The 17,799-nt window shown below is 33.5% G+C and overlaps 1 protein-coding gene across 1 annotated transcript; it reads left to right on the top strand.

The window, feature by feature from the left end:
* Window positions 1-6,568: 6,568 nt before the first annotated feature.
* LOC143560507 (uncharacterized) lies at window positions 6,569-10,026 on the top strand. Its single transcript, XM_077048800.1, has 5 exons — window positions 6,569-7,187; window positions 8,154-8,306; window positions 8,552-8,617; window positions 8,703-8,855; window positions 8,942-10,026. The coding sequence occupies exons 1-5, from the start codon at window positions 6,573-6,575 to the stop codon at window positions 9,950-9,952; spliced, it is 1,998 nt and encodes a 665-aa protein (XP_076904915.1). The 5' UTR covers window positions 6,569-6,572; the 3' UTR covers window positions 9,953-10,026.
* Window positions 10,027-17,799: the final 7,773 nt, after the last annotated feature.

Raw genomic sequence — 17,799 nt, forward strand, 5'->3', positions numbered from 1 at the left:
GTTATTTCTTCTTTCATACATACTTTACATACATGCATGCATTCTTACATACTTTCTTTCATATAACACTATGGTATACCATAAGCTATTCTATCTTAAACATCGCAGATATTATAAGAGTCTGGTCCCAAACATCACAGATATTATAAAGGTCTGGTCCCTAACATCACAGATATTATAAGGGTCTGGTCCCTAACATCACTGATATTATGAGGGTCCGGTCCCTATCATCACAGATATTATAAGGGTCTGGTCCCTTCTGTCTCGAATAACCTTACATTTATCATACGTGCATACTTTACATATCTTCTAGTTATAAATATATATACATAATCGTTCATACAATCATTATGTAATGATACATTCAATGCGCAATCATACACGTATCATACACTCACCAATCAAGTAAGCGTATTATCTACCACATAGGAGTATGCACATAGCCCCGAAAACATAACAGATAAGGGGCTAGAACTCACATGGAGTCGGTTTCTCTCGCCGTTGATGGTAATGCCCTTTCTTAGTTGTGCACGGCTAACTGTACAATACATTACACGTGTCAATTATCTGTTACTAGTATCTCTTATATCTATGCTAATGAAACCCTCAACTAACGGGGGTCATGGAATTTCGCATGGAAGAATTTCTCATGGAAGAATTTCTCTTCTCATGGGAGAATTTCTCTTCTCATGGAAGAATGTCGCTTCTCATGGAGTTTCTCTTCTCATGGAATTTCTCTTCTCATGGAAGAATTTCGCTTCTCATGGAATTTCTCTTCTCATGGAAGAATTTCTCTTCTCATGTGAAAAACCCATTTTTTTACATCTCTTTTTTTGCCATTTTAAAGCTATTTTACTCCGTGACTCTTCCTTAGGACCTGATTTTACCCTTTTTATGGGTTTTGGGTTGTACCAACTTTGTATACCCGTGTTTTATGAGGTCCGAACATCACATTTTTGTCCTATAACATACCCATGAGGTTACAACTCACCAAGTTTATATTTTTCTTACATTTCACAGCCCGATCTATCATCCTATCAGTTTGCATGTCGAAACCGACTAAAAACTTAACCATTTAAACTGAAACCTACCTTTTGCTTCGGATTCGGTTCGGATCCGAGACGACTCGAGGATCTGGACGTGATTCTTGTTATTTGAAGACACTTTGAGCACCAAGATCTTCCTTACTTTAACCCGGATTTGGATTCGGGTCTTGAGAGAGTATGTGTGTGTGTGTTTGTTATGTTTTTGAAAGAAAAAGAAAGTGTGGGGAAGTGGTGGATATTTATAGGAGGCTATGGGCCCCACCACCCACTCTCAATTCCAAATCCAATATTATCCAAATACTAACACACAATTAAATAAACGACACACGGTTAATAACAAATCCTTCTATTATTTAATATTCTGAAAATACGGATGTTACAATTTCATAATAGTCTTTAGTAACATTGTGGTGCAAACAAAAAAAAACTAATTGAACTACAACCGAGTTGATGAAAGTTTAATGCAGTATGAATGACATGACAGAAAATTAGAACTTCATTTTTCTACAGTATTGAATATAGTTTTCTGCTACAATCATAATTAAATGACCTAAATAACCTCAATGTTAAATTATAAACAACATTAATTGCAAACCATTCTATAAGGTCAAATGTAGTATATGTTAGTTGTTAATGAAAATTACAAAAACATTTACAGAATAGAGAACTATAAACATGCCTGGATATTATTATTATCAATGTTGTGATGTAACCATAACAAAAAAACTTAAAACATAATGATGTAAATTCATAGTAAAAAAAATTCAATATCAAATATCATAGAATCAATCAAACAAAACATGAACTGGTTGATCTTAACCATAAAATTCACGGTAAAAAAAGTTCAATGTAAAATATCATAGAATCAATCAAACAAAACATAAACGGGTTGATCTTAACCCTAATTAGCCCTAAACACAATGAAACAACACTAATCTTTAACAAATATAGTTTATTCAATGTAAATACAACCCTAAAAAGTTACAGTCATTGACAAACAGGACATTGGAGAATTCGTCAATGGAAAAATTATACCGATAAAGATGCAGCCCTAAACACACAATGAAACAACACTAATCTTTAACAAATATAGTTTATCAATGTAAATAAAACCCTAAAAAGTTATCGGCGTTTGATGAAACCGGATCCTAGAGAATTCATCAATGGAAAATCGTAGAGATGAAGATGCATAATATATATCGCTGAAAGATGCTTCAAAAGTCGATTAGTATGAAGAAACATTGAATAGTGGAGGAGTTAAGAGGTTGGTTGAAGGTATTAAGGTTTTGATGGAAACAATTGTGAAAGAAACGGGTTATTTCATATCCAATTTGGAGGATCCGAATGAGAACCGTTGACCCGCGAATTCCTTTTAAAAAAACCCAAATCAATGAGAGACCATCATTTTGAAATTGAACAATCTGGTGGCACAATAGGGGGTGGGGGGGAGCGACGTAAGGCCTCCAATCATATGCAATTATATATATTGATAGATATTCTAAATATATTATTTTATAAACTATATGAAATTATAATAATTGAAAACGTGGATACAATGAAATACAAATAATTCAGTTATTTTATAGTCTGAATTTTCGTTTTCTTAGTTAACAAATTCTAATCTAACTATCTAATTGCATTATTATGGTTTAGTTAAGATATGATCTTAGATTTCTTATGGTATTTTGAAGTATCAAAAGAAAAACATGCTCAAGACATTTGGGGGGTTTGGGATTCCTTATTTTATCTCCTTGTAACATTTTCTATAAGTTAATAAGTTACAACTTTGTAACTTATTAACTTATCTCCTCACAATAACACACAATACCAGACACCTTTTAACTTTTTAATAAGCCATAAGTTGCTTAAAATAAGCAATCCCAAACACCCTCTATATATATATATATATATATATATATATATATGAAAAATGAAGAGATTGCACGTGAGGAGGATGCAGTCTTAGCTTTAAATGTTGAGTCTAGTATTCATAATTCAGTTTACAACGGTATATCTGGTGAAGAATTTGGAACATTTGCAGCATATGACACCGAAGTCAATCCAGTTTTGGAAAATGTTTCATTGGATGAAAGAGAAATGCAAGTGTCCATGTGTTCATCTTTGATTAGTATGTTAAGATTTTAGATTTATCAAAACCTGATAAGAAATTTGAAACTTATTGAGAAAACCTGAAATCCAATGGGAAATTACATGATTAATACCGATGGGTTTCGGACGAGCTTTAACAACCAATTACAGGTTTGGGATTTTACTTAAACCCGATCCATTGCTATCCTTACTTACACCAGCGTTTGATTTGATTTTTTTTTTGAGTTCATAGAGGGTTATTGTTTTTGTGTGTGTAGAATATTGGTAGAAAATTTTGCTTTTGGTTAATAAAATTGGTAAAATAAAAATAAGGTATTTAAACCGTTAAAATTTCTTTTTCTTTTCATATATAATTTTAATGTAACAACTTTATTGCCGTTGGATAACGTTTACAACTCATAAAATACCACTGGTATCACAACCCGAAATCATACCTTTCAACAAGTACCCCACAATTGTGACCAGTGCCGGCTCCGATAAAACAAAAAAAAGTTTTTGATCGAATGCGAAAAATTTTTAGGCCTTAAATAAAAGGAGTATTTTATTGGGTTTAAACAGTCAAATGCTTATATCGGCTTACTTGGTTATAATTTGGTTTGGGTAAAAAACTTTTGTATAAAAAAAGATAAAACATGTCTCAAGTGGGGCTAGAACTCACAACCTCTTGATTGTGTGTAATATCCATTTGCCATTAGACCAAGCTAGTGGTTATATAATTGTGCTTAAACATTAAATATACATAACGTTTTTAATAAAAACACATATAATTTTTTTCAAAAAAAAAAAAATCGGACCTAGCAGGGTGTCGGGCCTATAGCCGTCGACCACCAAGCCACAGCCGGCCCTGATTGTGACACCTGTTTATTTCACATGCTAAAGGTGTGCATAAAACCGAAAAATCCAACCTGAAACTAAAAAAACCAAATAAAAAAAACTAAACCGAAACAAAAATCGGCAATTTGGTTTTATGTTTCCATAAAAAATGAGCTTAGGATTCAGTTTTGGGTTTACATGTAACAAAAAAAACCGAACCGAATTTCTAGATTTTTATTATTTTTTTAATTTGAGTCATTTGTAAGAATTTAACAAATGTGTAAGCCAAATATTTTTGTCTAAATGCATACTAACCAATTAGTTATTACTAATTGCAAAATGGTTTATATCTAAGTTCTATATTTTGGTCTCTAGAACATACATAGTCCTGCCAGATTGAGGCATTCAAATTTGATATAAGAAAGAGTTATTTAAAAAGAATATTGAAAAAAAAACAATAATTGAAGTGGGAGTTTGTGTAAAATAAAAGTAAGGATTTTAAGTAACATTTGGTTTTGGCGCTTCATTCGGTCTCAGCTTCAGCTTCAGCTTCAGCTTCAGCTTCGTTCTTCGTTCTTTACATGAGGAAGCTCCAACAACAAAAATGGTAATCTTATTTCTTTCTTTCTTTCTGTTTCTTCATTAGCACCGCACTCTTTAACTTTCTTTCCACCTCCCTCACCACTACTTTTCGATTTAGGTTTTCTGCTTCAATTTCTATTTCAATTTTAGGGATCTAATTTAGACTCTTTATTATTATTATTATTATTATTATTATTATTATTATTATTATCATTATTATTCAATTGCTGTGGATTTTTGTTATCTCAACATTTCACTATCAAATCCTTCCGGTTGTTGACCTAATTTAATTAATTATATCCGTATGGCTGCAAAACCTAGTTATATCCTTACTCACATTATAGGCACTTTCAATTTAGATATGCATTCATGATTCATGCTACTCATTTAATACTTAATAATTCAGTGGTTCAGATACTATGCACTTAATGCTGAAATATATCAGTATTATTAATATCTTGCAGAATTTACATATATAGCAATTTAACACTAACAATTCAGTATACTCAACTTGCAAAACAGTATCAATTGTAGCAATCAGGAACTGATTAAGACTTAAAACAAGTACAATTGACAATTAAGACTTAAAACACTGATATCGGGAAAATCACTCAAGGGACCGATACATCAGTGATATCGACTGCATAGTTTAGATATGCATTGAAGGCTAATTACCGAGTCAGGTCACGTGAACCACGCCTGAGATGTCTTGGCTAGGATTATGGGTTTTAGGGTTAATTTGTTTTCTTGTTAGCCAAGTCGGGTGGGTTAGCGGCATGTGAGATTGTTGTATTAAGGTTTTGAATTATTTTCCTTGATATAATAAAAGTGAGTTCTCTTAAATTGTGTGTTTATATGATTATCGTTTGATTTACTGAGACCTTGATGCATACCTCCACCCTTTGATGATTACCTTTTAAAAGAGGTGTCAATTTCAACCCATTTACCTCAAGATGAGTTAAGTAGGGTAATACCTTAGCTCCAAGTGATATAATGAGTAAAATAACGGGTCAATGGTCTCCCAACGTGCATTTCACGGCCTATAAACTCCTAAATCACTGTTTGGAGAAAGCTCATAATATTATTCAAAGTTTTATTACTTTTCACTTTTGTACTTGGTTTAAAAAGGCGCGCATGAGGCGTTATGGAAAACGCCTTATTTTACGTGAGGCGAGAAAAAACATGAGGCGCCCTGAAGTGGCGCATCAGCGGGTGAGGCGCGAGGCATTTGAGGCAGCGCTTCATGTGATGCAGTCTAAATTAATTAAAAATGTAACTGCTTGGTCCCATTTGCTTAAAATATTAACGTTGGGGCCTCTCTGTAAAACATTACCAGCCATATTATATATATTTATCATTCTATCTTCAACTCAAATCACTCTTTAATTTTCATATTCAAAGTTTATCTGCTCCTCGGTTATTACTCCCATATTTTTAATCGTTTCAAGCTTATCTACTCCTAATTAGCACACATCTTTTTATGACTCAAGAGGTATGTTTTCTTCATTATTCCTTTTTACCATACATTTATACTTTCTTTTATTATTTAACACTTGTGTAATACATTTTTTTATATTTAATCAGCTCATTTTTTAAAAATGTTGTTTTGCAACTTTTAAGTATGTTTTTATAATGTTTAAACTGCGTATAAAGTATTCATGTTTAGTTTTATAAATATGTTTTTATCTTTATGATTGATTAAAAAGTAGAATATGCCATGTATAATTAATTTTTAGTACTTTTTGTATTGAGCGCCTCACATACGTGAAGCTCTCGCCTTGCGCCTAGCGCTTCGTTTTTTTGGACCAAAACGCCTCAACTCGGCTAACGCTTTTTTAAACCAAGCTTTTGTAAGCGTATTTGACGAACGACCTATTCACAAAAGGTAAAAAAGAAATTGTACATGTAACATTTTGTTTTTGCGACATCTACCCCTAAATGTTTACACTTTTTGTTAAATAATTAATTGGTATGTTGCATATTGTGTTTTTACATTTTAGTTCGAGTCCTAATCTCTCAATCATGCAGGCTTTCAATACAAAATTCTCACTTCCTTCATTCCTTAAACAAGTAAAAAAACTCACAGATAACCAGAAAGACTCCATTAAACGAGCAGGATTTGGCAACTTGTTGCGCATTCCAGATCACGTCTTAAGGCGGACCCAGTTATTCCAATTAATGGAAAAATGGAATTCTGAAAATCAAACATTCACATTTCCTGCCGGAGAATTAAAAATAACCCTTTTAGATGTCTCCCTAATCTTAGGACTACGTGTTACTGGTCAACCCGTGGTCCTAACTGAAGGTGCACCATTAACAAGTTTAGAGAAAGAATTTGGTGCCTCTGTTTCAAATAGGGCACTTGGTATAGAGTTGTTAAAAGAGAGACTTGAGTCGGTTGGTGAGCGGGATGATGAATCCTTTGTTCGAGTTTTTTTGTTATATTGTTTTGGAACATTATTATTTCCGAGTGTAAATGGGAAGGTGGATTCGAGATATCTTTGTCTTCTTGAAGATGTGGATAGTGTGAGTTCCTTTGCATGGGGTGCTGCTGTTCTTGAAGATCTTCATAATTGCTTGACCCAAAGAAAAAGTAAAAAAACAAATAATATTGGAGGATGCCTTATTCTTATTCAAGTAAGTTTCTTTTTACTTTCAAATTCATTTATTTTGGTGATTTGACTTTTTGAACCATTGCTCTTTTTGACTAGTGGCAGTGGGTTAAAAATCGCAATGAAACATATCACTTGCCATTGCAATTTTCAAGTCAAACATTGCAATTTTCACTTGCAATGAAACATATCACTTGCCATTTAACCCATTTTTTACAACTAACTAACTTTTTGAACCATTGCTCAATTGGGTTAAATGAAACATCTGACTTGCCAATATTATATTTTATGCGTCTTGAAAATTGCAATGTTTGACTTGAAAGTCTAGGGGTGCCAATCGTGTCGGGCTGGCGGGTTGAATTGTTCAACCCATACATGATCCGTATTTTTATTCGACACATAAACGCCAATTCTAACCCGTACACACTGAAAATCGTGTAACTCGAACACGACCTGTTTATCATTTATCTAAACATGTCAAACGGCTTGGCGGGTAATAATCAAGTTGTAAGCGTCTTAACTGGTTAGTGGGTTGTAAAAAATGGGTTAAAATGGTCATAAACAAGTTAGTGAGTTGACCTGTTTAACTAAGCTGGTTGGTGGGTCGACCTGTTTGACTAAACGGGTTAAACAGGCCGACCCAAACATGACCTGTAACTAAACAAGTAAACCCAAGCACATCCCACTCTTAAACGGGTTAGATATGCCTACCCAAAATCTGATTATAGTTTATAAAAAAAGACTTTTGATCATTGGCTGAATGTTCAATGACATTTAATATAGATAAACATTTACATTTGTTGATGACAGTCAAAATTGTTAATTTTAAGGACAAAAAGGTAAAATTGGGTTAAAATAATTACAATTTGAAGTGTTAAGCCTGAAATTCTTAGTGTTGGTTTCTGTAGATTTATGTAACTTGATTAGTGTTATTTTTTTGGTTTTAATTATTATAAAATTCAATATCTAAACTTGTTATCATTGTACACAGATATGGTGTTATGAGCATATCCTTACTGGAAGGCCTAAATTACTGGATTACCCCTTCATATTTCCTCGCGTAAGCCGATGGGAAAGCAGTGCAAGGCACTACTCAATGTCTTCCCAATACAATATCAATTTTGAGGAATTAGAGCATACTCAGGTGGCAATCTTGGCCCGTTTACTTATCATTCAGAAAACTGGATTCTAACTGAAATAATATAATGTTTGCAATCTTGTTTGACACACTATTTATATACCAAAATTTAAAGGTTTTTTTTGACAAAAAGGTTATGCAGTTCGATTGTTTTGATCTGTACCAATGTTAACCGTTTTGACCCATTACAACCCACCAATTTTGCCAGCCTTATATTTGTAGCATGCACTAATGTATTAATATATTATCAGATATTATGGAAGCTTGAACCGACATTAGTGGAGACGGAGATTGATATAATCAGGGAGATCCCACAAGTTAGTTTCTTTACCTTCTTATATACATCATGACATGTGTCCGAATTATCTGATTATTATTATTATTTTATTGAATTTCCACAAGGAATGGTATTTAAGAAGTGGACCTGGAACAATTGAGCAGCCAATTGAAGTAGAAAGCCAAAGTGCAATTAGATCGGTTACAGCACACATGGAAGAAGTAGAAGAAGAAGAACCACTGAGTCAAGAAAAGTCAACCGTCTGCGTCATAAGCGATGTAAGTTTGATATTTTAGCTAGTAATGTTTCTCAAAATAAGATCTTAGACATTGAAAATGCATGTGGTTTTTTTTTTTATTGCAAGGATGAGGAGTCAAAGGGGATTGAGGATCTTAAAAAGGAAAATTTTGAATTGAAGATGATTATAGAGGAAAGAAAAGAAACGGAAGCAAAGAAGAGAGTTGAGGATGAAACTGAGATTAAAGAACTTAGCAAGAAAGTTCAAGATGCAGAGGAGCTAGGAAAGAGGCTTCAAGGTGAGAATGAAGAGTTACAGGAGAGGGTTCAATATGAGGTGCAACTAAAAAAGACGGTTCAATTTGAGAATGAAGAACTCATGAAGAGGGTTCAAGATGAGGTGGAACTAAGAAAGATAGTTCAGTATGAGAATAAAGAACTCAGCAAGAGGGTTCAAGATGATGAAGAACTAAGGAAGAGGGTTCAAGACGAAGATAGCCTGAGAAAGAGAGTTCAAGACGAGAATGAAGAATTACGGAAACGGATTCAAGATGAGGAGGAACTAAGAAAGCACATTCAATATGAGAATGAAGAACTCAGGAAACGGGTTCAAGATGATGAAGAACTAAGGAAAAGGGTTCAAGATGAGAATGAAGAGCTAAGGAAGAGGGTTCAAGATGAGGACGAGCTGCGAAAAAGAATTCAAGATGAGAATGAAAAACTAAGGAAGAGGGTTCAAGACGAGGACGAACTACGAAGAAGAATTGAAGATGAGAATGGAAAACTAAGGAAGAGGGTTCAAGATATGGACGAACTAAGAAAGGGAGTTCAAGATGAGAATGAAGAATTAAGGAAGAGGGTTCAAGATGAGGAAGAATTAAGGAAGAGGGTTCAAGATGAAAATGAAGCACTAAGGAAGAGGGTTCAAGATGACGAACAACTAAGGAAGAGGGTTCAAGACGAGAATGAAAAACTAATGAAGAGAGTTCAAGATGAGAATGAAGAACTAAGGAAAAGGGTTCAAGATGAAGAGGAACTAAGAAAGAGAGTTCAATACGAGCATGAAAATCTGTGTGACGAAAATAAGTTGATGGATGGATGTATTTCGGATTTGGAAAAACTCTTTATCAAACGGTAGTGTAGATTGGTAGGAAACTCAACCATGCGGCAGTTGGTCCGAGGAGAATATTGGTACAAATCTGATCATCGAACTCTATATGTAGTGTTCTTATGTATCAATATATTATTTAATAAATTGTACTACATACTTTTAAATATCTAAACAAACTGCTAGAGCAAAGTACAATGTACACTCTTGTGATAGTTCAATAAAATATACAAATTGAAGAATACATGTGGGGGTGGGGTTAGCAACACCTAAGAGGGAGATAAGTTTACTTCATTTCATCTTTCTCTACCATTATTCTTGTAAGTTATAACACTTTCAAAACACAAGCCTACCATGCATAGAGTAAACAGAAAACAATAGTTTTTTAGACCCTCATGGACCTACTAAATGCCTTGATAAACTTGGAATTCTTTAAATGTGGGATGCTGTCTTTTCTTTCTTTCCGGTTGCCAAAGACGGACTTAATCAGCTTCTTCATGACCTTCTGAAACCCCAACCCACGGTGGTGGCCCGGTGGCGGCAGTGGTGGTTGATACCTAGGTGCAAGAGGTACAGAAAGACTCCTACCTAGAATGGCTTGATTCAGTTGCACCTCAACTGAAAGCCTTTCAAACCTATCCAGTAATGTGCTTTGTTCATCACCAAATCTCTTCATAACCACTTCTATTTCGTCCATTCCCATCTCTCTCATCACTACTCTGTCTCTCTATGATATATATACATATATATTGATTTTTTTTCTTTGCTGTCTCTATACTTTTACCTTTTACTTTACCATTCTGTATGCTGTAAGATGCCTGAATGAGTGTGATGAAAGGTAGTAACTTTAGTAGGTAAGTCTATGGCTTGAAGGAAGCCAAGGGAAAAAAGAATCTAATGCCAAGTAAAAATGACATATGAAGGCAATAATATAGTTTTAACACTTAAATTTTCAAAATTTGTAGTAATAAGTTTTTGGTAAAAAAAATGAAAAATGACAATTTACTGAATTTTCATTAATGAATTCTCATTTAATCATAAAATCTATATCTATCTATATATCTATTAAAACAATTCATTTTACTACATTCCTATTGGATGATTTTAGTAATTTCCATAAATAAGAATGCATTCCTAGAATTTTCTCTTAATTTAATAAATAAAAAAGAAAATTTAATATTCAAGATTGGATGGCCTTTAAGCTCCTAATAAATTTGGCTAAGTTTTTTTCTTTACAAAAAAGTATTTATGATATGCATAAAATATTCACCAAATATAGAATCCTAGTCGTCCATCTGCAGACGCTTTTTAACATTTTAACCAATCTAATATCTTTTTTTTTAGTTTTAAATATATTTTCAGGAACCATTTAATAAAACTTTTACAGCTTGGATGTTTTAATATAAATATGTATTTCTAAATGTTTTTTTTCAATATTATCGTATGCTTTAACTAACAATTTATGTCATATCTTAATCTTTTGTTACTCAATTTGTCTTTGCATGTTGCTTTGGTTTAGAAAACACAGGAATTGTATGGATGCAGTTTCAGTTAAACTAATGCAATAGCCTTTTCATTAATATTAATATTAGTAATATCTTATAATTATTAAATTCAAAAGTATAAATTAATAAATTTTCATCTATGGTCATCTTTTTTCATTTTGACAGACGTATGAAAAATAATCCGTTTATTGAAAAACCAGTATCATTACATTTCTTCAAATAGTTAGATAATTTGCGTGTGTGTGTTTTCAATTAACGAATTTTCTATTTCCACCCGTGTAACACACGGGTAAATAACCTAGTGGTTATTATAATTAGACTTTGAATACTATACTATATATGTCTGGGTAATGAAGACAAACTAATCAAAATAGACAAACTAATATGGAATTAGTGAATTCTTTTTTAGATATAGGTTCTGCAATTTAAAAACGGGTAGCGTCGCAGCTTTTTGCCCGCTTGCCTTCTGTTTCGATGTAATTTAATATAATTATTAATCATCTAAGATATAGATGGTCTAGAGAAAAACAAAGTGTTTCTAGTTCCCTTATATATAATGAGCACCTCTACTCTAGGTAACCCGCTAATTGTTGCTGGGGTGGCATGCAAATGATCGAGTTGCAAAAAAGTACACACCATGTTAGATCCGTCTCAAGGGACAAGGGGACCATGTGAGTCCACTTAAAGGCACACGGTCTTCACAAATAAGTCAGGTCTAGCAAAATGACATAAATGAGCCCCAGTAGTCCGACCAACATTTTGTAGTTTGTGTAAAATCCCCATATTCCTTGCGAAACAAACAAATAATAAATTTAAATAATGAACCGTTAGTGGTTTAGTGGTATGATGTTTGTCTTTCCATAAGTAATGTGATAGGTTAAAAATTATATTAAATGTTTCATTCTATTTAATCCTTTCGAATTCATTCAATTACGAACTAGACACAAATTCAGTTCTATTTCACCAAACCTTAATGTTCTTACTTCTTACCGCCCATGTCTTGTTACGGGAAAGTTAGCGTTTATCTTTTTTATTATTATTATTATTATTATTATGTAAAGATATTTCTTTTCTGTTTGTATTATTCTTTCTATATGAATGATCATCACAAAAATTTATCAGCCAAAAAATATGGAGCCAAGAAGCCAAATTTGAAGCTTCAGCTACGCTGCATGTGATTTGCTTTATTCCAGACAAAAAGTTCTATTAAGATTTAGGATTATGTTTCATGTTTTCTACTTAGAATTATGTACGATTTGTACTATGTTTGCGTGTCCTCAAGGATAAAATATTCGCTATATATGTTACCTACAAATATATTTCATGAGTAAGAATCAATTTACAAGCAAATTGAATATAAATAACAAAATTCTAACGAAAAGTTGAATCAATTCATGTGGCAACTTTGCTACAAAAATATAGGAAATTGTAATAAAACAAAACTAAAATACAAAGTATCATTTATATATGTGGATTATTAAGTTGTTTACTAGATCAAGTAAACTATTTATGAAACAATACTGGCTCGATCTCTTTGGTTGAATATAATATATATGAGAAGGGTGGAGAATTGAATATCCAATTGTGAAAATGTACATATATAAATAGTGGGGAAGGTTCATGTACTTTTTAATTCTAACGTAAGAACGTAGGAAACAATACCAATTTATAAAAAAATGAGAACGCAAGAAACAATACCAACTACAATACCAATCTACATAAACAATGATTTATAATAACAAAGAAAAAAATTTAAAAATTACAACAAAATAATCAAAATCAATAACAAAATAATAACAGCAAATACTTATAACAGTTAAAGAAAAAAATCTAATAATAACAACAAAATATAAATCAGCAATTAATACTAATAACGTCTCATAATCGAAAATTAGCAAATACGAACAAAAAAGTAACAGCAAACACCTATAAAAATAAACCTAATAATAACAGCAAATTGGTTCTCACTGTTTTCATGTTAAGAATAAAATGTATTTGATCATGTTTCTATAAATAGCATCCAAATGCATGTCTCAACCTTTTGTGAAATTTTGAATGAATAAAATCATATTAAACATGTAGGAATAAACTATGGTTGTTTGTCGAATTGTCGGTATACTTCAGAAACTACCTTTACGTAGCGTTTGGTATGCAGGAATGACAGTAGAAATGGAATGATTCATTACGTGGATTATGTGGGAATGAAAAAAGTGGTGTTTGGTTGCTCAATGAAATGGAATCATCCATTACACATGGAATTGCATTTCATCAAAACCATTTCTTCCCACCCCCCTTCTTTTTTTTCATTCCATTCCTCCTTCACCCTACTTTCTCAACAACACTACCACCACCACCAACTCCGCTGACACCACCGCAGCCGCCGCCACCGCCACCACCATTTTCGTCGCCGGAGCTACCACTGTTGCCATTGTAGGGTTTTTTTTTTTGGGGGGGGGGGGGGGTGGGGGGTGTTAAAAAGTATTTTGAGATATGAGTGTTTTCTATTTTATTTCTACAATTTTTTGTATACCAAACAATAAAAATTAATAATTGATTTCATTCCTATAGGTTAACCAAACAAGACATAAGAATGGTAATGATTCATTTCATTCCTTCTCCTGTTCCATTCTCCCTTCATTCCATTACCTCCAACCAAACATACCCTTAGTCTTTGCATATATAAGTTGCTCATACGTAGATCAACTTGTATAGTTTGCTAAGTAGTATAAGTCGATATGACACATAATTTCTATATATGATAAACTTGTAGTCAGCAAAAAGGGAAAGTCAACCTAAAATCCAAAACACACATAGGCTGAAGGGCTTACATAAAAATAACCTGACTATTTGTGGGCCAGCAAGAAGACTCCCAGCAAATGTTTCACTATATGAGTGTCGGCTACGACGAAAATCAACATCTATGTTTAGTACCAATAAACTCAATGTAGTACAACCAAAGATAAAGAATCAACGAAAGAATGCACACATATCTTTGCAGGAGTGTGAAGATTATAAGTTGCGTTTGTGACTATCAAAAATCTCACAAATACCCAAAAGACTGAGATGTGGATTCTAACGAAAGATTGTATGTGTCGCATATATTTCAACTATATATCTTGATTTTTCAACAAGACTCACATTGATATTATGCATTCGGACTTAAATGTCTTTTAGAACAAGAATCTTTCTCGATCAATCCCCTTCCCCTCATTCTTCGATAATCAGAAAGATTATTTTCAAGTTTGAATTTGTTCATTTGGAATCGGAATTCTTCTACTTCATTTTTTATTTACTTATTTGATTGATTTTGATTTATTTAATATGAATATTTTTCCCTCTCTTTTTTAATATTATTCCTTAAGCCCCGTTATGCTAATAAAGAGAGGACATTCTTGATAAGCTTTAGATTTTACATGTTTTATAAAATAACTTGCAACTATGGAGTTTTTAAGCAAGGAATTGATTTAAAGTGACATAAAAAAAGTAAGAAGTAACTGAAGTTGTCGTTCGAAAAAAAAAAGGTTGTAGTAACTTTTTTCTTAGAGTGCAATTGATCTTAACAAGAAAAATATCAGAGTTATTTGTAGAATTTTTAGAGATTTTTAATGGGGCGCTTCCGTTTTCCTCACATCAGTCTAAACACCACTCCAGGAGGGAGGCGTTTTGAAGAAATGGAATTGGGGCGTCGGGAAGAAAACGACGTTAGGCGTAGGTTAGATGATTCTTAACCCTTTTCAAGCAATCGCCATCACCAATTATATTAACTATTTAATTCATTTATAATTTAACTATTATTGTTTAGTTATATGAGACGGTGAAACCATTTCTTATATTATTTTAGGGCATCTACGTGATGAAGCACTCAATTAATTAACCTGATTTATTGAAAAGTCTAAACTGTATAATAAGGTTTTCTTTTGTCATGTGTCATTCTCTGGTACAATCTTACTCTTTCTTTCCGTCTCTCTCTCCTATTAATTATACATTAAACATACATATTTTTTAAATTAATTTTGATTTTATAATTCCTTTTACAAAACATATTTTATTTTTAAAAAAAGTTAGGTTTGTTTAAACATTTTTATAAATTGAACATTTTTCGTTATTTAACTTCTCTAATATGAATTATATCGTTTTTTTTTATATATAAAAACATTTACAGATATATGAATTATTTTAGCCCTTAAAACTTACTCGAGTTCATTGTCAAAAACATGTGGATCTTTAACTGAACCCGACCTGTCTTCTTTTTCTCTGTAGCCGTAATCTCTTTCTTTCTATCCATATATTGCTGATCAAAACCATATCGTATCTCTTTTACTGCATATTCTTCGATTAATCGGAAGCTTTCTTCCACTTATGACAGGTTCGTTTTCTTCCGATTGTAAAAGTTATGTTCTCATAATACTATCCTACTTTAATTATCATATTTTTAGTGTATCATCTAATGTTGTATGGAAAGAAAAATTTAAAGATTTATGATTTATGATTTATTTTTAAGTTTGTGAATTATAGTTGCAATTTAACTTTGTACTCATTTAATGTAATACTCAATACTTATTTAATGTAATACTCAACTTTACACTATTCGTTTATAATATTTATATATTTTTTGAATTTAAATTTTAGGAATATTGGTTTTAAATAATCTCAATTATGGCCTAGTGGTAAATATCAGTCCCAATTTTACTTTTGTCTGCTGACCGTCCCAACTATTGATGTATTTGTTTTTAACGGGCCGCGACTAACGGATGTTAACTCTGTTAGTGGATTTGCTTACGTGGACCTTCTTCTCCGGCCGGAAACTTGCCGGAAACCTGCAACTTGCCTCCATTCTCCCTAATATCGTTACACCATCTCTCTCTATCTTTCCCCTCATTCGAAACCTAGCCGACGTGCCGCCGTTGTTGTCTCCGGCGAAGTCCACCCTCGTCAATCGTGCACCATTCGAGGTAATTGACACATCATTCGACTCGTTTTTATCCTCTTAACAAAAGCCCTATGCTTATTTTGTAAATCGTGTAACATTGATTTCAAAATTTTGAAAATAAAATCGGGTTTGGTATATAGGGATTGGCCATGAAAGAAGATGAAATCTACTTCATTTTCTAATTTCTGATGTCTTTTGAAGAGGGAGGGAGACGGTGTGACGATATTAGGGAGAATGGAGGCAAGTTGCAGGTTTCCGGCAAGTTTCCGGCCTGAGAAGAAGGTCCACGTCAGCAAATCACTAACGGAGTTAACATCCGTTAGTCGCGGACCGTTAAAAATAAATACATCAATAGTTGGGACGGTCAGCAGGCAAGTGTAAAGTTGGGACTGATATTTATCAATAGGCCATAGTTGAGATTATTTAAAGACAGAATTACAAATTTTGTCCTTTAAAAAAAGCCAAAAACCGGTTCGTGTCCTTTTCTAAGTTTCCTTGCAGGCGGTGTACTTTAAACTTTTTTTTTCTACACGTTATGTCCTTTACGCTAACTGGGTTAGAAAAACTCAGTTAAATGCCCTCACGTGAGACGCATGTGAGGGCATTTTTGTCTTTTCACCACCTGCAACTCCTTCCTTCTCTTCCTCTTCCTCCCTCGACGCTTAACCCCCTCAGGCTCCATTTCCCCCAACCGATTCAGATCCAAATTCAATCAAAACCTAATCCAATCAACAATGACATCACTTATACATTTTCACAGATCCCAAACATAAATCAATGGTTCATAAACAACAAGAAACACTCAAAATCCAACCTTTAACAAAAATCAAAAACACCCAGATTGCAAACGACACAGAACAAACGACCCAGAAACAATAAAGATCCAAGATTTAACAAAAATCAAGAACACCCGTAAAGATCCAAGCTTTAACAAACAAAAATCAATAACACCCAGATGAAATTGACCCACAAAGATTAAATCGAATGGTAACCTAAAACGATGCATAAATCGATCGATGTAGAAATTGAATCGTACCTTGTGAAGAACAGTTAGCCGCCGGTAATAGATCTACGGCGGTTGTATGGCGGTGGTGATGATGGAATGGGAGGTACAGGCGGAGCGTTTTTCCGGTGGGCTCTCCGGCTGCCGGAAAACGGCGCCGACTCGGAAGCTGAGGTTGTATGGCGGCGGACGTTGAAGCGGCGTTGAGGGAGGTTGGTGTGGTACTGGCGGTGGAGGCGGCTGTTGGAGGTTGGTGGTGGGAGGAGGCGGCGGGAGAGGAAGAGGAGAGGTGGCCGGAATTTATGGCTTAGAGAGAAAGAAAAGAAAATATATATAATATATTCCCCTGTTAAAATTACAATTATGCCCATCACATGTCTGGCACATGTCATACTTAACTGACTTTTTCTAACCCAGTTAGCGTAAAGGACAAAACTTG

The sequence above is a fragment of the Bidens hawaiensis genome, unplaced genomic scaffold (genome assembly GCF_021521415.1).
Source record: "Bidens hawaiensis isolate Kalapana, Puna unplaced genomic scaffold, B.hawaiensis_p1.1 tig00001143_1, whole genome shotgun sequence".
Lineage (NCBI taxonomy): Eukaryota > Viridiplantae > Streptophyta > Magnoliopsida > Asterales > Asteraceae > Bidens > Bidens hawaiensis.